General features: G+C 56.2%; 1 protein-coding gene across 9 annotated transcripts in view; it reads right to left on the bottom strand.

Moving 5' to 3' along the window:
• Window positions 1–10,403: 10,403 nt before the first annotated feature.
• The window catches only part of ZMIZ1 (zinc finger MIZ-type containing 1), a 187,767-nt gene continuing 174,016 nt past the window's right edge, over window positions 10,404–24,154 (bottom strand). For 6 of the 9 annotated variants that reach the window (XM_047073034.1, XM_047073038.1, XM_047073035.1 and 3 more), the window contains 9 exons: window positions 23,819–23,924; window positions 22,723–22,883; window positions 21,653–21,720; window positions 21,275–21,343; window positions 20,544–20,788; window positions 19,247–19,413; window positions 15,804–16,061; window positions 14,404–14,568; window positions 10,404–14,253 (listed from right to left, as the gene is read on the bottom strand). In XM_047073034.1, the coding sequence (XP_046928990.1) occupies window positions 14,146–14,253; window positions 14,404–14,568; window positions 15,804–16,061; window positions 19,247–19,413; window positions 20,544–20,788; window positions 21,275–21,343; window positions 21,653–21,720; window positions 22,723–22,883; window positions 23,819–23,924 (1,347 nt within the window). In that variant the 3' untranslated portion in view covers window positions 10,404–14,145. The remainder of the gene's footprint in view (window positions 14,254–14,403; window positions 14,569–15,803; window positions 16,062–19,246; window positions 19,414–20,543; window positions 20,789–21,274; window positions 21,344–21,652; window positions 21,721–22,722; window positions 22,884–23,818; window positions 23,925–24,154) is intronic. The other 3 variants (XM_047073039.1, XM_047073040.1, XM_047073043.1) reach the window with 2 other exon arrangements.

Here is a 24,154-nt window from a genome sequence, read left to right as displayed (position 1 = left end):
AAGTAATATTGTCCCCATTTTGAGCTTTAAGAAGTCTTGCGGACTTCCTGTTCATCTCACATAATCTGCCACGGCCATTTGAACAAGCCCAGGCTAGCCCGATGGGCCATGAGACACACATGGCCCAGTTACCCCATCACCCCAGTTGACTGCAAGCCAACTACCAGACATGCGAGCGAGGCCATCCTCAACCAACCTGCTCGCTGACTGCAGATACGTGAGCAAGCCAACTGAGATTAGAACCCGGCCAAGATCAGCAGAACTGCTCCTCAACCCACAGGCTCATGGGAAAAATAAGTAGTTGTTTTAGGCTATGAATAATAAAGAGCTGTTTGTTATGCAGCGGAGGTTAACTGATACAGTGACTGAGGGTTCATCAAACCCACGGGTACTGACGCAACCCTGCCTTCTAGTCCACATGACTGGTCCAGGGAGTGGGCACAGAGCCCAGCTGACCAAGCAGAATCCTTCCCTAGGATTCTCTCTTAGGCTGAGTTTGTTCAGATCTTTGCCTTCTCTCTGAACTCCTTCCTGCTACCTTGGCAGCTAGGTATAACCATGCGATTGAGTACCGATCAGTAGAATGTGGGCCTGGCCCGCAAACTCACTCCCTGTGGGACACCCCTGTCCTTTCCCATCTGCCAGCCTAATTCAGAGAGCTCCAAGACTGAAAGAGGACAGAATTACAAGAGGAGAAGAGCCCGAGTTCTTGAGTGACCACACAGATGGCACCCAACCAGAAATACCCACACCGAGCTATGACGTGGGCGTTATATTAAGCCACTAATTGTGTGGTGTTTATCTATTACAGCAGCATAGCTCAGCTCACATATCAGAAAGGGCAGAAAGAGGAACAGAATGATTCCCCAAAATAAGCTGGTACTGTGCCCAGAAGGGAGGGGTGTTTGCTGCAAGGCAGGACATTAAACGTCCTCTCCAAGGAGCCAGGAACCACCTCGAATGTCAGGCTACAAAACCAACCTAAAGAGAGATGCTGGGGTGCTTCCGAGGGCAGTGTGTGCAGGTTTATGTGTTAGTTGTCTCCCCAGTTCTGGCTGGTCTTTCCTGCCTCGTGGGGACGACACTGGGCCGGGAGAAAGGACCCCTGGTCGGACCTCAGAGCCTCTCAAGCCCACGAAAGCTGAGACCTTATCTTTGCCGGACACGGATTCTCATTGTAACAGGTGTCTGTTTAGTTAAAAGCTAGAAATCTCCCTTTGGTCTAGTGGCGGGGGTCAGAAGACTTAACTTTTGATATCAGACAATTCATAAGAAGGTACAAGGAATTCATGCAGTCTGGAGGGGAGGGATTAAGTTCCAGGCAAAGATGGGGCCTAACAACAGACAGCCTTTATAAGCAGGAAGAGTTCAGAGAGGAGGCCAGGCTTCCAGCCCAACTGGGGCCGCAGGCGGCCACCCCGCAGCCTTTTCATCTCAGGCCAAATTCTTGAGCAAAGGAGGTAATGTGATGGGTCACTGGCCAGCTAATCCTTTGGGTTGTGTGTCTATCTTGGTCTAGCTGGCTGAGAGAGAGGGGGGTTTGGTCGTGTGGGCCAAACACGGCCACCCTTCAGTCGCAGCCAGGGAAAGAGGGGAAGGGTAGGCAAAAGTCTAGCGTGATGTTCAGAGACAGGGGACAGTCATCGGCAGAGATATGGAAGGGAGAAACAGGGTGGTATGCAATGATGGCTAAGGAGAGAGTGAAGTTCAGGGCTGCGATGGTGGGAGACGGGACCAGTCTTGAGATCTGCAGACCATGGATATCTCTGAAGGGCTTATAAGCAGGAATGGGTCTCTCCAGGAGATCTAGAGGTACAGAACATGGGGTTAAGCCTTGCCCTCTGGAGTCCCACAGCTCTGGGGTTGCATCTCAGTCCTGCCACTTAGACCAGCATATGGCCCCGGGTCAAGGTCAAGGACTAAGGGCCATTGAGTCAGATGCAGCCCACCTTGGGCTTTATTTGGACCACACGGCATCTTTGCATATTTTTGTTTGCTTGTTGACATTAAAAAAAATCTGCATTTCCAGAGTCTCTTGGAAGATTCGAAAATCAGCCAACAACTGGGTTGGCACCTTGACCTGGCAGCAAACACCTAGAGAAGCAGACGCCCCTTGGTCACCGCTGATGCTTGCTGGCTGTCCACAGTCTCTACCTTCTCCCAACTGTCTGCCCGATTCTGATGCCCGGGCACATCGTGCCTCAGCAGCAACTTTCACTATTGCTTTCTTACAGTAGAGAAATAATTCTCTGTATCCATGTGTAGGCAGAACAATGGCATCCAAAGATGTCCATGCTCTAATGCCTGCAATCTGTGAATATGTCACAGCACACGGCAAAGGGCAATTAAAGTTACAGATGTAATTAAGGTTGCTTATCACCTGACCTTGAGAAGGCGGAATGATCCCGGCTGGTCCTTAAATGTGGAATATGGGGTGGAAGAGTCAGTGTCAGAGGGACGAGAAGTGACAAAGACTTCACTGGCCGTGGAAGGAAGGGGCCATGAGCCAGGGAACATGGGCGGCCTCTGAAAACTGGAAAAGGCAAGAAAATGGATTCTTCCCTAGGGTCTCCCTAAGGAAGCCCTAGAGGCTTTTACCCTCGTGAGAACCATCTGGTACTTCTGGCCTTCAGGAATGGAATAGAATACATTGGTGTTGTTTCAAGTCAAGTTTGGGGTAACTGTGTACAGAAACATTAGAAGACTGCTACACCATGTCTCGTATCAAAATGAACATTAAGCCAAGAGGGAACAAGGGGAGAGAGCATATGTCTTAATGAAAGTGAGGAATATTTCCGTGTATTTGTACCTTACACCTGACATTTCCCTGTCTGGTGCTATAGACATTAGGGTTTGGAGCATCCTCTCCCAGTAAGTTACTTGTCTGTTCCTCACTTCTCTCTTCTATGAAATGGCGTGGCCTTGTGGTTGTGCTGCAATGAAAAAACAGAATTAAACAAATAACGCAATTAGTATAGTACCAGACAGGTAGCAAATGTTCAGTAAATGGCTGTACGATTAGCAGTAGCTAGTCATGTAAGGGTGGATGTACGAGGCGGAAAAGGCTAGTTTTTTGCTGCAGTAAGAAATGAACACTCGGGGCACCCGGGTGACTCAGTCAGTTAAGCGTCTGACTCTTGATTTTGGCTCAGGTCTTGATCTCACTGTTCATGAGGTAGAGCCCCGGGTCGGGGTCTGCACTGATGGTGAGGAACCTGCTTGGGATTCTCGTTTCTCTCTCTGCCTCTCCTTTGCTCTCTTGCACGCATGCACTCTCAGAGTCTCTCTCTCTCTCTCTCTCAAAAATAAATAAATAAACATAAAAAAAAATTAGGGGCACCTCAGTGGCTCAGTCGGTTAAGTGTCCAACTCTTGGTTTCGGCTCAGGTCATGATCTCGTGATTTGTGAGTTCGAGCCCTGCATCGGGCTCTGTGTTGACAGTTGTGGAGCCTGCTTGGGATTCTCTCTCCCTCTCTCCCTCTCCCTCTCTGCCCCTCCACGAGTGCATTCTCTCTCTCAAAATAAATACATAGTCTTATGAAAAAAAGAAATTAAAAAAAACTAAAACAAAAAAAAGGAAAGGAACACTTAAATGTCACTAGCTTAATAAAGATTTTTTTTTTTCTTTTTAACTCAAGCTACATTGCCACCATAGATCAGTGGGATGCTTGGCTCCAGAAACCATTCAGGGACTCAGGCTCATAGAGGCTCTGCCATCCTGCAACCGTACTCTTTATAACAGGTAGCCTCCTTGTCACATGGCAGGGACAGGCGTATTGGGGATCCTCGCAGTGGTAACTAAATGCTGTGGCCTAGAGGTGACCCACACTATGTAGGCTCATAACCCATTTCCCAGAATTGTTCACATGGGCCCCGCCTATAAGGAATGGGCATGTGTAATCATTCCAGGTGCCCAGAAGCTTAGGGGAACCAAATTTGAGTGAGTGACAGAAGTCCGTATCACAATGGATCTGAAGAGAACAACACTGGGGACAAAGAGACAGGGGAGAGAGTGGCGAATTGTCCAGATGGGAACTGACAGTGGTCTTGAATGACAGTAACAGCATTAGGGATGGAAATAAGACATCGGATTGGATAGATATTTAAGGAGGCAAGTCATTAGTGCTTTAAAACTTAGGAAGATACATGAATATAATATCTGAATGAGAAAATAAAAAAGAAAGAAATTGGAAATGTATAAATCAGTGGATGCAGGTGTCAGTTTTCATACATTAAAAAAAAAAACCACCATCATGTTTTTTCTTCTAAACCTGAGTCACAAATTTTGCCTAGTGTAATCTTACCCAAATTTAGAAGTGGTCTTGATAGTCTCTTTAATAATAATAGACACAGTGGGGTCCTGCGAATGAGGTTTTAGTAACCTGCTATCACTTTGAAATTATTTAAACTTGTCACTAGATTATGAGAAATGATAAAATACGGCAAATCTCAGTTGAAAAGCAGATAGGTAACATGTATATTTTTAAGATATTATTGATGCGTTTGCTTCCATTGAAGACAGGAAAGTAAAATGATAATAGATTCTGCTTGGGGTATAAATGAAATATTTAAGTTTAAAATAATGTAAGTTTTATGATACCTATTTGTCAGGTTTTCAATATTTTTCGACTACTTCAACGTTGTTGGAAAAATGAACTATTAAAAATTAATAAAAGCATGCACGAACTGGAAAAAAGCTTGGTTATTAAGGTCATAGGAGAGGTTGAGATGCACACAGAGAAATTGCAGACTAAGACAACTAAGACAAGGGGGCAAGACCAATATTTAGAGAATGCGAGAACAAAGAGCTGTTGCCTTGAATGGGGCTCTCCGGAAGCAGAGCCTGAGACCCGGATTCTTGTGAAGTTGATGGATTGTGGGCTGGCTCTTCTGAAACCACCTGTAAGAGGGGGGTGGGGCAGGGAGAGGACCCTTTTGGCTTGATCCTAGAGCGAGGGCTTCAGAGCATGGGCGCATCACAGAGTAGTCTCTCCTGAAGGAAGGGAGCTGGCATTCATTTCATACTCTGCATTGGTCATTGTGGGCTGCCGGCTGTCCCCAAGAGGGTGCAACTTCTCAGATGACGCAGCTCCTGCCTCCTCAGGGCCATTCTCTAGAGAAAGGGTCAATACTCTCACAGCTGGGGGAGGGGTGCCTGGGCCCAGCTGAGGGAATCTGGGTGGAGCATTGGTGTTCATACAGTCCTCCCCTTGCCCCGCTCAGATCCACTTGCTTCTACCATTGAGTTTAATCTGTCTGCCTGTTGGCAGACCACGGGGTGGTCATTGTTTTGCCATGTGCAGTGTGACCTGGAGAGTAGCAGCCCATTCTCCCAGGATGCCACCCCTTTGGTACCTCAGCTGCATCTTGAAGAGGCCATTCTACCATCCATGAGATCGGCATGGTGCACCCTGTGGTAGGGCCAGTGGAGCCTATCAGAATGTATCCACGGGCACACCGCCTTTCTGTAAGTAGGCTCTCTGTCTGTAGTGATGTTGTATGGGAGCCCATGTCCGTGAGCTTTCAGACAGTGGTGGCGACCTAAGGCTCCATAAGAAGGAGAGGCAGACCCATTCTCAGACTAGGCATCGATCCTGGACAGAGTGGACCACTGCTCTTTCTAGGGTGGAAGAGGTCCTAGGTGATAAACTTGCCACCGAGGGGCTAGCTGGTCTCCTCACGGGTGTTCACGTCTCAGAGGGTCGGCTCGGTCTCTGTTGATGACAGGTCGGAATTCAGCCAGGGCAGCAGCTGGATCAGCCTTCGAGAGAGGAAACCCAAGCTGGTGGGCTCACGTGTAACTTGATCTCCGTCTCCACGACACTCTGGTCCTGAGCCCAGATTGTGCAGGCCTAGGTGGGGGGAGAGGGGTTAGAACAGAGACTGGCTGACGTCCGCTGGCCCAGTTGTCTCGCCTCCATGGTTGTCTGCTGTTACCTGCGGCGGAGGCTCTCTGGTGCACGTAAAAATGTGCTACGTGGATCCTCACGCTTCCTTCCCCGAGCTCCCTGTCCCTGGTAGTCCAATCTTGCTCTTTCCACACCCTTAACCAACTGGTCAAGCCACTTGCCACTGCCCAGGAGTATGTATCCGCCCCTCTTTTCAGGTCGCTTCTCTCTCCATGCAAAATAGATGGCCAGGTGTCCTGCCCAGGTCCCTGCCTCGTGGAAGCATTCCCTTCCGCCTTGGTCTTTCCATCTCGAGTGGGGCTCCACTTGTGGCTTTCACCCACACCCCAAGGTGTCTCATCTGTGAACCAAGTTCAGCAATTTTCCTTCTCTGCCAGCTGGTTATAATAGACCCTCCAAGTGGCAATAGATACTTAACACAGGTGGTACGACCGTCCCCGTCCCAAGTCTTGAGGTCTCACTCCTCCCCTGTGAGGGGCCTGATTTTGGCATAGGACGCCTGGCCAAAGCACAGAGTGCTTTCTGAACTTCTTGGACCCCTATGGTGAGGTCCTCACCTGATTCGCACTCCAGCTGCAGGAGATACGTGCTTCGATGCTTCCTTCCTTCAGTGCTTTCCTCGGACTCTCACACTTTGTTTTATTTTATTTATTTATTTAAAAAAATTTTTTTTAACATTTATTTATTTTTGAGACAGAGAGAGACAGAGCATGAACGGGGGAGGGGCAGAGAGAGAGGGAGACACAGAATCGGAAACAGGCTCCAGGCACTGAGCGGTCAGCACAGAGCCCGACGCGGGGCTCGAACTCACGGACCGTGAGATCGTGACCTGAGCCGAAGTCGGCCGCTTAACCGACTGAGCCACCCAGGCGCCCCTCACACTTTGTTTTAAATGGCCGAGTAAGACATCTGAGAATGCAATTTCCTTTCTTGAGTGAGTCGATGGCACTTAGCAATGGCCGCTCCATTCCATAGGCTTAATGCTTACTTTTTCCTCTTAACTCTCAAATGCCAGATTGCCCCAGATGGTGCAGCCCCCTTACCAGTTTTCTGCAGGTGGAAGTCATAGCGAATCATGGCTGTCCCATGCCCGTGCTATCCCCAGGGATGGGGCACGGTTGCCGTCCGGTCAGTGACTATCCCTAGCATCCTGTCCTCAGAGGCTGGCTCCCAGGCCCGCTCCCAGCACCCGCTGCCTTAGGTCTGGTTGCCTAGGAGCAGAGCCCGAGACAGGCCTTCAGATTCTTGTGATTCACTGAGGGACGTCTCTCGGGAGAAACCTACAAGGGAGGTCGTGAGGCAGAAGAGGGAAGGGGACAGAGTCAAGCAAGCATATGACTTCAGGTAAAGTCTGGCCTGATCCACAGAGAAGACTCTGGAACACGAACCACACCGCAGCAAAGAGGCTGTGCTGTTAGCACTCAGTCTTTGCTGCGGGCTTCCTGGCAGGGGTGTGTGTGGGAGTGGGGGAGTGGGTAACCTCCCAGGCAAGGAGGTCCCGTCTGCTGAGGGCAATTCCCTGGTGAAGAGAAGTTGTGAACTGCAGGCAGTCAACGCCCTTAGCAGTGGAGGGATGGGTGCCAGATACAGAGCTGGCAGGAGCTCCACAGCACCTAGTTACTGCAGGGACCCATGAAGACGACAGAAAAGGCATGGTCAGAAGCACTCAAGAACTGAAGACCCAACGCGGGGTGTTGTCACGGGATCCAAGAGAAGAGTCTCCAGGGAGGATGGCAACTATCAAATGCAGTCGTGAGGGCCGATCTCCAAGAGCAGCAGGGGCTCTAGCAACCAAGAGGTCACAGGTGAGCTTGCTAGAGAAGTTTCAGGGAACTTTTGAGATGTGTGCCATAGGGCGTCGAGGATGGCGAGTGAGCAAGGAAAGACGGTGAGCGTGGGCAGTTTCCTCGGCCCAGGAGTCCGCATGAGAAGGAATGGGGAGGGGTGGCCAGCAAAGGGTGGGGATGAGGGCTGTTAGACCGCACAACCCTAGGGCCCAAAGCTCCACACTCGGGGAAGATACAGGAAGGTACAGGTACAGAAGGTACAGGGCCAACTGATGAAGTCCCACCCAGAAGAGAAGGAGGTAGGGGTGTCAGGGGCTGGGGGAGGGGCTGGCCCTGAATGGAGAAAGGACGCCACATCCTCTGGGCCTGGACAGAAGAAGATAAGCCCGGGGGAGGGTGGAGGTAGGGTTGTGGGTGGGGGAGCAGGTGGGGGGTCTGGGTGATAGTTGGGTAATTTGCTTAGAGTGGGTTGGGCGTGGTTGAGCAGGTGGCTGGAGTACAGGGACGTGGGTGGACGGGGGCGGGGGAGGAGACCATGTTCTGAGGTCTCGGTGAGACTAGAGACACTGCTTTGTCCTGGCATCGACCTGTGGGACTGAGTGACTTTCCCCAACAGCACCCTATGGCCTTATGTGGAGGGACAGTCATCGGATTCAGGGTGGGGCTTTGAGGGGTGGGTTTCAGGGAACAGAAACCCAAGATGACGCAGGAGCTGGAGGATGTGATGTGTGGCCCCACACCCGGGGGCTGCGACCTGCACGCAGCCCTGAGCCAGGCCCTCCTCGGGCTTTTCCCGTGGACTTCTTAGTCTAGGCCAGTCCCCGGGGAATCTAGCGGGGCGGGGCGGGCAGGCCTCCACGCAGCCTGGCCAGGCCCCCCCAGGCCTGTGTTTAACTGCACTACGGGTTTCAGGCTCTGCAGCTGGAATGCCTGGACGGTTTGCTTTTTATGTAAAGTTAGAGGAGCATACTGCCCTGCCTCTCCCTCCCCACCCCCTGCCCACTTCCTGCCTTCAAGGCCATGGCATTCAAACTTTTTGTTTTCAACCACAGCCCACAAGTAAGAATTAATTTCACATCATGATTCAGCACACACACACACACACACACACACAAACTGCAACGCATGTTTCATGATCAATCTCCACCCTTGCTCTGTAACCCTACAAAGTGCTCTTGGTGTTCTGCTTAGTCCTCATCTAAATGCTGGTCACAGCCCAACTGGACTTTCATAGGTCCCTCCACTTGTGGGGAAGCACTGCCCTAGAGTCGACGGGAGGCTGGGGTGGGCCCTTCTCACTCATGCTACCCACCGGGGTGTCTGCTCTCAGAGAAAATGCTTCCGGCCCTCGTGATGTTGGCAGAAGGCAGTCAGTGCCTGGGGCTTAGCAGTGACCAGGATTCCATTTTGTTTAAGTTTACTTATTTATTTTGAGAGAGAGAGAGAGAATGCAAGCAGGGGAGGGGCAGAGAGAGAGGGAGAGAGAGAATCCCAAGCAGGCTCCGCACTGTCAGCACAGAGCCCGATGCAGGGCTCGAACTCACGAACCGTGAGATCATGACCCAGGTGGACACGAAGTCGGACACTTAACCGACTGAGCCACCCTGGCGCCCCAACAGGATTCCATTTTTTAAAAAATTTTTTTAAGGTTCATTCATTTTTCAGAGACAGAGCGTGAGCAGGGGAGGGGCAGAGAGAGACGGAGACAGAATCTGAAGCAGGCTCCAGGCTCTGAGCCGTCAGCACAGAGCCCGACGCGGGGCTCGAACTCACAGATGGCGAGATCACGACCTGAGCTGAAGTCGGCGCCACCCAGGATTCCATTTTTAATGTAAGTTTTTCCTTCCCCCCTCCCCTTCCATCTCCCACTGAAAAGAGAAACTGGCCACCCTGGAGAAGCCCCAGAAGCACCCATATTCCCCCCTGCATATCCCGCCCCCCCGACACACACACACACTCAGGGGACCTGCACACTCTCCTAACACACATTCCCACACACACTCCAGGGGATATATTTTGGGGAGCCTGCTAGCCCCCACTTCTTTCTTTGAGGATAGTTAGGACAGTGGCCCAGGTAGGTAGTTCTAGAACCCCATGTAAAGCGCAGTCACAGAGAAGAGAAAACCCAAGGTCCCCTTACAGGGTCGGGGGCAGTGGTGCTGGGGAGTAGGGTGGCCAGAGGGAGACGGTGAGAGGGATAGCCCACGAGGAGAGTGGCTGAGTCAGTGGTCCAGCTCTTCATTCTGGCTGCTTTTGCACAGAACCCTCTGGAGCTTGGCACGAAGAGGTTCCCGGTCTGTAAAGCCGGAAAATCCGCAAGGGGCTTGCTCTCAGAGCCCCGGCCAGCATCGCACACGTTCCCTGAGTCCCCAGCAGCCCGTACGGGGCCTGGCCCTGCTCAGGGTCCCCTCCCCACCTGGTTGTCCCACTGTCAGGAGCGGGGCCTGCCGCAGATCAGGGTCCTGCCGGAAGAAGGCTCTGGGCTCTGAACATGCTCACCTGGCCACGCCAGTGTCTCCTCCAGGGACACCCGAGGTAGGGGCTCCTCCAGATCAACACCAAACCACCTGCCTGCTTGCTCGCTTGCTTACTGTTTCTGTTCTGTTTTGGTTTTGCCAGGTGATCAGGCAGGGGTGGTGGTTTAGAAGCAGAAACAAACCCCCAAACCGCTCCTTAAAGTTCACAAAATAGCTAATTCGCCAAACCTTCGTTTTTTGTCAATTTATTTAGAAAACAATTAACATGGGCAAATGAGATACCTCAGTGTTACAACAGAGTATAGAAATGTCTAGCAATAGTCAAATAATTTGATCTTTAAATACAAAATAACCACATGAACACCTAATATACAGGTTTCATCTGAATACATATTTATTAGATAAATATTAGAGGTTGTCACATCATCTAACTACATACAGCTTTGCAAGACTAGAAATCACAATTAGGTTTCTGACCAGTTTAAAGTTTGAAATGGTTGCATTGTACAGAGATGTACAAAGACGATGACAATGTCTGTGGGGGTTACTTCAGGCTGCGCTGTGGGTGTGTTTATGTGTGGACATGTGAATCACCTGCAATCATGATATCAAAAATTATACAAAGTATGAATTTGGTTACAATTTTCGTCTGAAATCCCCATTTCTTTTCATTATTTCCATAGCACCCTAAAAATACACAGGTGGCAGGACCAGTACACCGGAAGCTAAATAGTACATGGAGGTAAAATAAAAAACAAAACAGAACAAAAATGCCTTTCCACACAGGGGCAGAGTATATTACATAAGACAAAGGTGGAGAGAGACCTCACAAACGCTAACAGGATCTAGTTTTTTTCACGTTAAGATGGAGTTTCAAGCCTTTTTTTTTTGTTTGTTTGTTTCGTTTTGTTCCGTAAAATAAAAACAATACACATTCCAAGGGAAATGAATGCATCTGTTAACGTGTCTCTATTTCTCATTTACATATGTACACACGTCCCTTGAGTCGCTGCTGCTGACGTCATCCTGTCTAGATGGTCAGGTCGAGGGAGCAGACGTGTAGCTCTCTGGGGTGGGGGTGTGGGGGGGGGTGGTGGTTAGGGCTTTCATTAGGGAGAAAGGATTAGAAGTGTCTTCAAAAATAAAATGGCTACAGGGAACATGATACACGGGTAAAGCTTCGAACCAAGGAGATGGGGTGATTGCCTGTACTGGGGCCTTCCCGCCTGCCCGCTGGCGCCCTGTCCGTCTTGTGGAGTGGCAGCAGAAACGTGTCTACGGCCTGGGTGGATGCTTGTCACAGAGAAGTGGCTTGCTGAGGCCTCGTTTTTGCTGAGGTTACTTATGGCTCCAAGTAGTCGTCCAAAAGGATGAGGGAAGCATCCCCCCCCACCGGAGTTCAGAAGCGCCCTTGCTTGGGGAGGCTGTCGTCACCCGAATCTGTCACCAACCGGGGCTCTCTCCAGCCCCGGGCACCTTTCTGCCTCCCTCACCCCCCTGGCCTGGCTCCAAAATCACTCCGGGAGAGGACGTTCCCAGAGCACGGGCTTCAGGCACCACGGTTCGGGAAAGCTCTTTGTCCAACTTGCTGGTGGAGGTTCGCTTGGGAGGGGCCCCAGGAAACCTGCCTCGGGTGCCGAGCCCTGGCTTCCTCGGAGGTGGTTGAGGGAGGTGCCCAGAGCCCGGGCTGTGGGGAGCAGAGCGACCCTCTGTACTAGAAAGCTGTGGGTAGGTTGGTGAGCAGAGCAGGGACACCCGATAAGAACCAGAATGGACCCCAGGCCTTTCTGGGAAAAAGTAGCCACAGCAGGAAGCAGGAACTTGTAAGGAAGGCATTTGTAAGTCTGTCTGGGGCAGAACATTCCCAGATGGCCGAACACAGGAGCGTGGCCACCTGCCAGGGCTATCGGCCACTGGGCAAGGACGGCCGCGTGCTACCTGGCATCGTCTCGTCCCCACCAGCTGACTGGGGATGGCTCTGAACAGTGGGCGGCCTGCTCGAACTCACGGCACAGCCACCCACGTACTTTGTCCCTTCATCTGTACAAATAGCCCTGGTTGCTTTTTTGTTTTTGTTTGTCGTTTTTTAAAAAAAAGGACTCGGTCTCGTTGTTGAGTCAAGGTATTTTAAAAACACCAGCAAAGGCTATAACCAGGTCATGAAAATGTTGAATATTATCAAAGACAATACTAAAATATTCACAAAGATATTTACAAAAGCAATTCTCAAAATAATTGATTTGCATACTGAACACCACGCTGTTTGAAAAAACCTCGACAACAGGACAAAGGAAAAGGGGGCGGGGACAATGGCAGCTTTCCTACAGAAAACCTTGTGCCGGCTGTCTGGTACAGTGACTGGAAATCAACAGCTGGGGCCACCGTTCCGGTCAAATCCAGAGGAGTGCTGGGGACCACCCGCCACAGGGGGAGACGGAGCTCGAGAACACGGACAGTGGACGGGAAGCAGGAGACCCCAGGCAGCAGCAGGGAGGGGCGCAACGAATTCACAGACGTGACCCAAGTGACGGCCCAGCAGCATCACAGGCCATGCGGCTTAGGGGGACAGAGGACCCCTAGACGAAACGGACGCCCCACAAGCTACCCGGGAGACTCCGAGAGCAGTAAGCCGGATGGAGCGAGGCAGTGGAGGGAAAGACCAGAGGCTGCTTCTGCTCCGGTGAGCAGGAGTGTGGGCAGCTTTGCAGGGCAGGGGGACACAGAGGGAAGGAGAGGCCGGCAGCCAAGTGCGGCACAGAGACACCACGTGACGCTGGCGGGCACATCCCGGCACGTGTGGTGACGGACTGGGGTGCAGCTGGGGCAGCCTTGAGCACAGGGACAGCCGGGACGGGGGGGCCGGAGAGGTGCCTGCGCCATGCCCGCACAGGCGCCTGAGCCTCCCCCGCCCCTCCACCGGCCCACCCGGCTGTCGGGGCGGACACAGCAGAAGTGGGACAGAGGGAAGCAGGTGTCCCCCGTTAACAGTCTGGGAGACGTGGGTGGGGGGCAGGAGGGAGGAAACAGGACGCGTGGAGAGAAATGGGTTGCTTGCCGTCCAAGTCTACCGTCCCCTTTCTCAGATGACTCCGTAGCTTAATCGTCATTGAAAAACAGGGAGTGGCTCGGAGCAAAGTTGTAAGTTGCCGTTCCTATCGGACTCCGGCTGGCGGCATCCCCCTGCCCCCCAACTAAGGGCACAGTAATTTTGGCTGGGGACTCTCTCCCTCTGCTCCCCGAGGCCGGGCCCCGGACTGAGTCCAGAGGTCATGGGGCCAGCTGCACTGTCCTGGCTCTGAGGAGGCCCTGACCCCCTTTCCCACCGGTCCCCAAGCAGGAATGGCACACCCTCTCTCGAACACAGAATCTTGTCCTTTTTTTCTCTGCTTTCTGAGAGAGAGTGTTTACAGGGTATCTTGGCTTAGAGGTCAGGGGTCAAAGCGACGACCTTGGCCCCTGAGAGAGTTCTCTTTCCCAGAGGTTTGTGCTTTTCTGTGGTGGTGGTGGTGGTGGTGGTGGGTGGGCCATTCTCACTGCTGCCAACCGTCACTGCTCCTCCAAGGCTCGGGGCCTGCCTGGGTCTCGGGGCGCCTTCTCTCAGGCTCAGTCACTTGAAGGAGGCTCTGGGCCAGGAAGCAGGGAGGCAGGGTTACAGTTTAGAAACTGGAAGAACCTCGGGGGGCACTGGAGGGTCGTTTGGAATCAGCACACACAGAGGGACCAGGAAGGCTTTGTCAGCGTGTGCCCTCTCGCCGGGCCGGTTCCCCACCTCGAGGCTCATCTTCAGGGCCTGCTCTGGGCACGGGCACCAGACCCACACAGCCTTCACAGTGCACCCTCCCGCCCCTCCGCTCTGAGAAGGCCGCAGCAGGGGCGGTCTGAGGGCATGGGCTCCCAGTGGTAAAGTGTGTGTGGGACAGACGGGGAAGGAGGCAGAGTGGGGGGGGATGGCCCCAGTGGAGGGGTGGGCTTCAGTTGTTCTCAAAGAGAGACAGGAGGTCATCGTTACTATTGCTCGGCAGGTCGGGGGGATCCAGGTACGAGAGGAGCTCATCGGGATTTGTGAGTTCTGGAAGGAGCTGGAAAAGAAGTACAGAAGCCCAGATGAGGTGTCAGCTGAGGGGCTGGGCTGGCCCAGGGTGAGGACTGCAGGGGTGCCCCCAAGGACTGCCGGGGTGCGTGCTTCTCTACCTGCTTCCCGGGGTCCTGGCGGGACAGGGGACACTAACCGTGCTGGCTGGCCTCAAACGCGCCCAGGCCACTGGGCTAGCCTGGGGCACACCCGCGCTTATTTCCAGTGTGGGGGAGACAGGCCCTCGGCCCGCCAGCCGGGAAGGCTCGTGGCAGGTCAGGGGGCTTTCTCTTGATTCCGGGCTTCCTCTGGCCCCAAGACCCTGCCAAGAGGAAGCCTGGGTCACGAAGGCCTCCCAGTAGAAACCACATGACTTTGCACGTAAGGCCGGTGGTCCCCGTAGCTCTCAGCACCCTGGACCTCCCCCCAGGAGCTCACTGCTCCCTGGTGAGCCTATGACCAGAGGGCGGCACGGAACCATCCTTCCCTGCGGCCCCTGGGCTGTGGCTGCAGACTCTCCCTACCCTCTACTGTGAGGTCCTCGGACTCCTTTTGTCACTCCGGGGAACCTCATGAACCTAAGAGCACCCTCACTGGACGGGTCTGGGGAGGAGAGCTGGGGGAGAACCCTAGATGGCCGCACAGCCGAGGAAACCCCATTCACCATAAAGACTGCCGCTGCCTGCCGGGGCAGAGGGCGGCCACAGAGGGGCTGAGGCGTGGAGAGGGCAGAGCAGGCCTCCTCTCTGGGAATCTAGAGCCTAGAGGCGTGGGATGGGAGGGGCAAGTGCCACGTGTCCCTTCCCGGCCCACCCTAGCCGGCTACCCGGCCCCCATCACTCGAGGGCTCCTCCCACCCCGCTTTCCAGACCGGTCGGGCCTCAAGGTGGGAGACCCCTGAATCTCAGCCACCCACTTCTGCCCCAGTAGTCCTGGCACGACCCGAGGCTGGTCCTACTGTCACCCCTCACCGGGGCCTCTCTGAGTGAGCGATGGAGCAAAGCGGCAACACAGGGCGTGGACAACACACGGACAGGAAACTGGACACAGACACATACCAGCGAGACAGACAGAGGGACCCTGTCACTCCAGCCCTTCCCCTGCCTCAGGCCAGAGAGTGTGGCAAACACTGAGATGGCAAGCTTGATGTGGGGGTGGGGGCGGGGAGGGGGTCGGAAGGAAGAAGGGCAGGGGGCCTTCCTGTGCTTCCTCCAGGACCCTGGCCCAGAGGGACTCTGTGAGGGCCTGTGGGGGAAGGTGGGGTGGGGCAGGGAGGGGCTGCAGGACTGTGGCCGAGGGGACCGAAGGGCAGGTGCCGGCAAGGTGGGGAAGGGGGCGGGGGAGGGATGCTGGGACCCTCGGTGAGGCTTCCCCACCGTGGGGTTTCCTGGTTCTGGAGCCAGGGGAGGCAGGCTGGCTAGGCCCACCCACCACCCACCCACCCCCTCATAGCTGCACCTCCTCCACCCTGGGCCTTGAGCCCTCGACACCCACCCCTGCTCTCGGGCAGGTCCCAGCGCCAGGCCTAGCCCCAGGCCGGTGGTGACCCCAACTTACATCCAGCGAAGGCTCCGGCATGTCGGATGCTCCCTGTGCTCCGGCCTGACCCTCTAAGGCTGAGGAGGGGTTAAAGGTCAGGTCGCTGTGTGGATGGTTGCTGGGAGCGGCCTGTGGCGGTTGCCGGGGAGGCTGGGAAGGAGGAGGAGGAGCCCCACTGTGATGTAATGGAGGCCCTGACTGGCTGCTGGGGTGTGGGACGTGCAAACCTTGTTGTATGGAGGGATGGGGCTGGTCAGAACTGCCAGCGTGTGGCATCTGTGGAGGAGGAGAGAGCAGGAGAAAAGAAATGTGAGGTGACGAGGTACAGCAACGAGATGCCTGGAGAAATGAAAACCAAACAAAACCAGGAAAATAACAAACCCCCAAAACAAAGCCACCCCCTTACAAAGCTCAATGCTTTCTGTTGTTGTTGTCGTTTTGCAGAGAAACAAACAAAAAAAGTCCTCCCCCGAGGCTGCCAGTCAGGGAGGCTGTGGAGAGGGAGGCGGGGCCGGGGCCTGTGAGGCCATGTGGGGGCCGGGAGGGAGGTGGCCCGGAGCTCTGGGACAAGCAGACACTGAGAGCATGGTCCAGGCCCCCCGCAAGCCCCTCTGCCTCTGTAGCCCGGACACCATCACCACAATGAACAGGAAGGGCAGAATGGAGAAGCAAATGGGCATGTTTCCAAGGAGTGGGGAGGCGGGGAGGGTGACGCTGGCAGCGTGGTACGGCACACCCCTTCCCCCCACCCCTGCCCGCTGCCCCCCGAGGGCCAGGGGCAGCGGAGAGCAGACACGGACAGACAGCATGGGCAGGCGTGCAGCTCAGGAAGGGGTCTGCGTCCCACAACGGGCCCTGGCCGGGGGGGGGGGGGCGATGCTGGACACAGAGGCACCTTCCAAGGGCCCGAGGTGGCAGCGGCTGGCCCCTTGGGACCAGCCCTGCCCGCTGCCCAGGGTAGGGCAGAATTGAGCCCCGAGTCAAAGGGGCAGAGCAGGGCTTCTCCGCATTGCCGGACCCTTCCTGTTGGCCACCCACCTAGGCAGCTGTAGGCCGCGTCCCCGGGTGCCGAGGAAGGCAGGCACCTCTGTGCCTCGCTGGGCGCTAGGGCTCACAGAGGGGGTGCCCCGGTGAGGCAGGAAGTGCTTCTCTAACAGATCCACTAGAGGCCCGTGCTCTCCTGTGTGCACGTGGACTGAAACACCAGGGCTGTGGCCGGGCAGGGGGCCTTATGGTGTATGACATCGAAACTTCCCTGCTGGTCTGGGTGCTATCCCAAGCAGCCTCCCTTCAGAGCTCAGATCTAGGAGCACAAGTCCATACTCTCAGCCCACGGCCAGTGCCCCAGCAGGTCCCCCAACCGCACTCACACGATGCTAGCCAAGGGGAGCCTGACCCACCAGGCTGCCGGTGAGCAAATGTCTCCTTGGTCTTTGTATACCTTCCTACCCACCCCATCTTCCAAGCCATGCACACATTTCGTTTTTCCTTTGTGGGTTTCGAAACAGCAGCCTGATCTCCAGACCCTAGTACCTCTTCCTGTTTCTCCTAAAGCTGCTCCCAGGCCTTGCTGGGAGCCTCTGCTCAGTCCAGTCAGCCCCACGCAGCACAGGGCCCCTTCCATCCCGGGACTGACTGTACGACTGTGGGACGGTGTGGGGGGGATGCACACGAGGCGGGAAGGACCAGGAGAGGCTGGAAGGATGGCCACCATGACTGTCAGTAAGAGGCCAGCTTGTGACTCCCACCCATGACCGTGGGTGCCCCACAGTGCCCATTCTGGGGGGCAGGGAGTGCCTCCACACTCCTGGAGCAGCCCAGCCCAGCCCAGGCAGACAATCTCTAGATCTGCTGACAACGGCTGTCCCCCTCAGGCCCAGAGGGATGCTCTGAGACCTGCTGATACACCTGTCACCTCTCCTGCAAGGAAGAGTCCTTCAGTGACCCAGCACCTGATGGGAGCCTCTCTGCCAGTGTCCGTGCACGTGGGCATCCAGCTGGTGCTCAGCCAGGGCCAGGCTGCCCTGGCGCGGGGCAGTTCATCCGTGACTGTACTATCCCTCTTCGCAGCTGTACTTCTGGGTCGCCGTCTAGCGAAAGCCCAGAAATAGGGAAGGACGGTGCATATCTAGGGAGCACCCCTGGGCGGCGGGGGTGGTGGTGGGGGGACAGGCTGTGAAGTCAACTCACAGGCTTAGGGCCCTCTGAAAAGACCCCAGGTGGCAGGGCTCAGAAAGTAAGCGACATCCTGCTGCCATTGTCCAGTGCTGGGACCTCTGTGTGTGACAGGTGAGCGTGTGTGGGGTGTGATCTGGGTGACAGGCCCCCAGAAGTCAGAAGCTCCACGAGGCAGAAAGGAACTTGCGAAAATGTGGCTGAAGCCCCGTGACAGCAGCTATGTCTGACTTGGCATTCTGGAGTTCCGTAGGAAAGATGCTGCAGTGTCCCTCTCCCAGAAGCCTTCCGGTTAACAGCCACTCTTGCTGAGAATCGGGTGGCTCGGGACGGGACAGCTTCTGGCAGAGCCAACCCCGTGTGGATCACAGTGCGATCCCAAGGCCCTTCCTCCCAGGCCACATGGGGGAAGATGGGAGGCCTGCAGCCTGGCCTTCCGGTGCAGGCCCGCCCAACCCCACTGCCAGGCCCTCTGCGACTGCCCCTCCTCCTGAGGGGAGAGACCAGGGACAGACAGAACGACTGAGGCCTGACTTCAGCCCTCAGGCCCCGGTTTCCCCAAACACCCCAACCGTGCTGTCTCCATCCGAGCGCTGCCAGAACCTTCGCTCCGTGGGCACAAGGCCTGTGTCTGTCTTGCTCACACCAGGTACAAAACCTGGCCCGGAGCAAAGGCTCAGGAAATGTGTGTTAAGTCAAACAGAGCCACGCAGTACTCACTGGAAGAGGACCTGGGGTGGCCAGGCCTCTTATCACTGTTGGGTGTGTTAATAGGTGACACGGGACGGGGCGTGAATATTCTGAGGCTGAGCAGGCGATGGCGATATGCAGAAGACTCAGACCCCTGGGGAGCAGGTGCCTAGGTGTGAGACAAAATTCTAGACAGCTGGGGCTACGGTAGGTCAGCATCTGAGTGTGCGTGTCAGGGAGAGAGGCTGGTGGCGGTGGTGTGTGTGGGGGTGTGGTGGGCATGTGTGGGAAGTGGGCGTGTGTACGTGCAGTGTGTGTGCAGACAGGAGCCTGCAGCTTCCCCCATCTGAGAATCCAACGTCCTAGGTGAAACCAACGTCCTTGGCCAAGTCCAAGGACACCGACTCAGCCTCGGTCAGGCCTCTCACTTCCTTCTGAGCCCCCAGACCCAATTGGCAGTCTTCCTCTTTGCCTGGGAGGGAGCTAGGCAAACATCAGAAAGGTCCTTGGGGGAGCCCTCTGCTCCCAGCCGCCCCACGCGGAGGACGGGGGTGAAGGGGGAGGTAGGGAGGTCAGGACGATGAAGAGGTACTCACAGTTTCCTGCATGGGGTGACTGAGGGGTTTCTCGAGGGCGGCCATGTTGTTGGGCATGTCCGGGGGGTGGGAGAGCTGGGGCGGCCCGTGCATGAAGTCGTTCATGGACGTCCCGCCAGGGTTTCCGTGGGGGAAGTCAAAGTTGCCATGGCCCTGGTAGTTGTTGCCTGGGGAGAAAACAAGATGGCACCGGGGCAGTGTCACCCAGAGGGAAGGCAGCCACGGGGCGGGGGGAGTGGGGGGACACGGAGTATGTAAGTTAAGATGTGACTCCTGTCCTGGCTCCTGTGGCCTTAGACGGAGCAGCAATACAGCCTCCTCTGGTGGGCCTCAGCACCCCAGGACCTGAGCTGTTTTACAGTTACGAGCAGGAACAGAGTGTGAGCAAGAGGTAGGCCAGGCTCCTGAGGGCAGGGGAAGATGATGCCCCAGTCTGAGCCTTCCTCAGGATCTGCTGCGCTAGACCCCAAGACCTGTTTCCTCACTGCCCCCCACGTGGCTGCACCCCTTCAGTGGGAAGACCGCAGCCCAGAGTGGGAGATCACAATTTCAAGTCCACAAAGAGAGCTGCACCAGCCTCGAGGTGACACCATTAGAAGCCAGCTGCCTGGCCTCCCTGGCCCTTGCTCCTTCCCCAACATGGCCATGGAGAAGGGTCAGAGGACCAGCATACTGGAAGGCTGTGGGATCCTGCTATGTGGGTTAACCTCTCCAGGCCTCTAATCATCCAGGAGCCCGGATCCTGCAGGGAGCTGCCATTGCCAGTGTTTAAGGGGGCTGGGTACTTTCTAGGAACCCAGGGCAGTACAGCATAGCTTGGTCTGGACAGCAGGGAGAGTGAGAGGGCAGGTATGGTGAATTTGGTGGCCAGAGACCCCTGGAACTCTGTGCCTGGAAGGATGGGAGCATTTCAGGGACCGGGACAATACAGATCTCACAGAGAAACACGGAAGGGCTGGGGGAAGGGCCAAGAACTCCAAGTGGAAGTGTTCTGTTAGTGCCCCCAGCAAAGCAGGTTCCAAAGAAGGCAAGGAGCTGTCCCCTGGACTCCAGGAGGCAGAGCCCACTTCTCAGCAGGGTGCTGACCCATAGGGCTGGACGGAACCAGGTGGTGAAGGAGACACGATGGCATTGAATGGGCCACCATACCCCCAAGTCCAGTGACATGGGTTGTGTTTTGGGGTGTATGTTGCCTCTACCTCTTCACACCACAATCCCCCCTGCACCTGTCACGTGAGCCCAGAGACCTTGTACCCCTGCTGGGACTCGCTCTCCCACCTCATCCAACGTCACCCACCTTGGTTGCTGTAATCGTTGGAGTTGGCGCCCCCCGGTGGAGGCGGGAGTGGGTAGGGGGATGGGCCAGGGCCCAGGGCTGCGATCATTTCCATGACGTTGGGCATGATCATCTGGCTGGGACTCATGGTCTTGAACCGCTTGGAGGGGATGCCATCTGGGTCATCTTTAATGTGCAGGTCTGACTTGATGGGGACTGGCCGCCAGCTGCACGTGGGGTCGATGGTGACCTCTTCAAACTCGGAGCTGGTGGGGAGCAAGGGGGCAGAGCTGAGGTCACGCGGTACCAGGCCTGGGATACAAGGGCTTCTAGCCCAGGCAGACACTGAACTGTCCCTGCCTAGGCCCCTGTCCCCATCCTTGCCACACTCTGCCATATGACAGGGGTGTGAGGGACTTTTACATCTGTTTGAGAGATGGGGAGGGTGAGGTGAGGAAAAGCAAGTGGCTGGACACAGGACAGCCGGCCCCAAGGCCTGCCGCCCAGGAAGTGGCTGTCCGGGGCACTGTCTTGTTCTGGCTGAGCTTAGTCCTTTCTAGAAAGTTCATTCGCCCCCAGATAGGAAAGTTCCTGAGGTAGAGTCACAGAGGTGAGAGCTTGGGTTGGCGAATGGTCTGCAGCTGGGGACAGGGTCGGGTATCAGGAATGTCCCCGTCTCGCCTCCTCCAATCCAGGCGGGCATTCCCCCGCCCCCTCCATGTGCCCCGAGCTGGGGGGGGGTGCCCACTTACTGTTGGATGGCGTTCAGGATGCCCCACATGTACTGATCCACCTCCAGGCCCTCAAGCAGAGCCGTTTTACTAGAAAAAAAGAGAAGGGGGCTTGGCCTTTGCTCTTGGAGCCTAGAGACTAGCGCATAGCGCACCCCTTCCCACCAGGTCAAAGACTCTGCTTCTGCCACGGGTTACTACTGGAGGCAGTGACAGGAGAGCACGGCCTTGTGACAACTTGACACAAGAAGGCTGCACGCGGCCCCTGTGCGCCGAGCTCCTCCGCCGTGTCTGGGTTCTCTGTTTGGCTCCTAGGGCAGGAGGAGGTGGCTAGACCCCAGACGGCAGGCCCAGATGGAGGCCAGTGAGGAAGGTCCCGCCGGGGTAGGTGTTACTCACTTGCACACAGGACACCGCCAGGTCCCTCTCTCACAATTCAGCTGCAGGTACGACTCCAGGTCAAAGCACTGCAGAGGCCGGGAGACAGACAGACAGACAGACAGATGAGAGGACGCGTAGGTGCAAGTGCCACCGTCTCTGGGACCCTTGTGAAGATCTCCCAGCAGGGAGGCAGCGGGGGGCGGGGAGACGGGGGCTGGGTTGTGGGGGCCGGCGATCATGAGGCCTTTCCCCTGCTCACATGGCTAGCCGGCCACGTTGAATCCCTGCATGGCTCACTTCTCACACCACCCTTGTGCCCGATGGCCCCTCGCCTGTGTCCTCTCAGAAGGCTTCCTGGATCACCCAACAGCGTGTCTCCACAGACCCTGACCCATGACGGCCTGGCCTCCCCGTCAGCCCAGCCCCAGCTCCGAGAACACATCCAGTAGAGTTCATCAGTACGTGTTGGTGCCCACAGCGTTCTCCCTACCATGAAGCCCTCCAGACCTGCTGTGTGGAGGGAGGGGCCGAGGCTTCACCTGGCTTGGCCCCCCAGCCTCTGCAGGAATGGCTGCTCCCCCTCTTCTGGGACTTCTTCCTGAGCAGCCCCCACCCAGGGCATCCCACCCATCCAGGCTGCCCACGTTTGCACAGTGCTCTATTAGAGCAACCCAGGCCACGACAGTCACTCACTCCACGGCCACTTCCTGAACACCTGCTTGGGGCCAGGCCCCAGGACACAGCAGCGATCAGGCAGAGGTGTCCCTGCCCTGGGGCTCCAGGCCAGCTGTGGCCGTATGTGCAGGACTTGCACCTGGCTTCTGACATCTGTCAGGACTGGGACTGTCCAAATCGGTTCTGGGGCCCCCTGGGAACCTAGCCCTGAGCATGCAGAGAAGATGCTCGCTCAAAGGATGGCCGGAGGCCGGAGGGAGTGAATACAACCGGCTGCTGATGGCCGCCGAGTCCTCTGGGGACCAGAAGCAGGCCCTGCTGCCAGCCCTCCCGCCCCCACCTGCCCCTCACCATCCCAGCCAGACGCCAGCCATCCTGCTCCCGCCCGAGCTGCACCTGCCAGGACCACTCACCTGGACGTGCTTGCAGTCGTGACCTCGAGCAGGCAGCTGGATGCGCCGGAATGTGATGGGGCACTTCAGAGACACCTTGATGGCTGTCTGCTCCACGCCATCCTCTCCGTTGAGGGTCGTGTTGCCTGACGAGGCAGCCACGCTGCTGAAATTCCGCTTGACTGTGGGGCAGGAGGCACAGGTGGCTGAGGAGGACGGGGCCACCCTGCACACATCACACTCCCTCGTGTGGCTAAAACACACCCTGCTTCTCCACCGCCCCCCGGACACTGGGAGGTCCTGGGAATAACTAGCGCACCCAGGCCTGGTCACAGGGGAGCTCGGCCCGCCGGGTGCCCTGGGCCACCCAGCTCTCTGGGACGGCAGCCCCCACGTGCGACGTGTGGAACGCGTGTGTCCCTGGAGCAGCCGCGTCAGCTCCCCAGTCTCTGAGGAACAGACCCCGCCTTCACCAGCACGGGGGACTTTCTACGGCACTTACAGAAACACGGTCTGGCCCTTCCCACTGATTTTCTGGGTCAGTGGAGAGCCCTTCAGGCGCTCCCGTGCTCACTTCTACAAGGGTGGAGATGGGAACGGACAAGCGCCGGGCGGGGACGGAGGGCTCAGGAGGTGATGTGGAGAAGCAAGTCGAGCGGAGAGGCAGCGGTGCACCGCCCTGCATATTGCCCCCGAGTCATCACCTGGGTGGCTCCTCCAAAGGAGGGGACTCTGAGCCAAGACCCTGTCTCTAGTTTATACATGAGCTGTTGAGGTGGGGAGGCCGGTCCAGAATCCACCCCTGGGTGAAGATCCCCTTTGTCCAGTTCCTAGAAGTGATCTTCTAGGTGATCACCTCCTCCAGGAAGCTTGCCTGGCCTGTCTACACCACGGTGTGTGGTTTTAATTTGCCTCACATCCTGTGCTGCGAGCCAGCTCTTCCATGTGAGGCGGGCCTCACAGCCCATGCTCATCTGATCACCCCCACGGCTCCAGAAGGAGGGACATGAGCTGGGGGGGCGGTGGGGACTGGTGCCAAGGAACGCTCGGGCCCCGGGGTGTGTGCATGGAGCCAAAGGCCGGTCCCGGTTCTCATTCCCTGCGCCCCCGCACTCACTTTTCGTGATACAGTGCTCCGCGGGCAGGAGGCGTTTCTTGAGGAGGCCTTGCAGCACGGAGCGCACGGAGGGCCGGTGGACCAGCTGCAGCACGAAGAGGTGGGACTGCCGAGGAAAAGCGTACTCAGTCCCCACCCCAAGGCCCCAAGGCCCCCACGGCCGGCCCCACTTGTGCCCAGAGGCCCCTGGAGGCCAAGCACAGGAAAGGACCCATGATCCACAGTGATGCCACTCTAGAAGAGGGTCTCCTGAGGCCCAGGATGTGTCCTGGGACTTGTGAGCCTGGGGACCCAGGCAACAGTCACCACTTGGGGGACCGTTACCTGGGCTCTAGG

Source organism: Lynx rufus, unplaced genomic scaffold (genome assembly GCF_022079265.1).
Source record: "Lynx rufus isolate CCGP_SWC_20201006 ecotype Redwood Valley unplaced genomic scaffold, mLynRuf1.p SCAF_11, whole genome shotgun sequence".
NCBI lineage: Eukaryota > Metazoa > Chordata > Mammalia > Carnivora > Felidae > Lynx > Lynx rufus.
The sequence above is the reverse complement of the archived record's forward strand: the minus strand, read 5'-3'. Positions and strand labels throughout refer to the sequence as shown.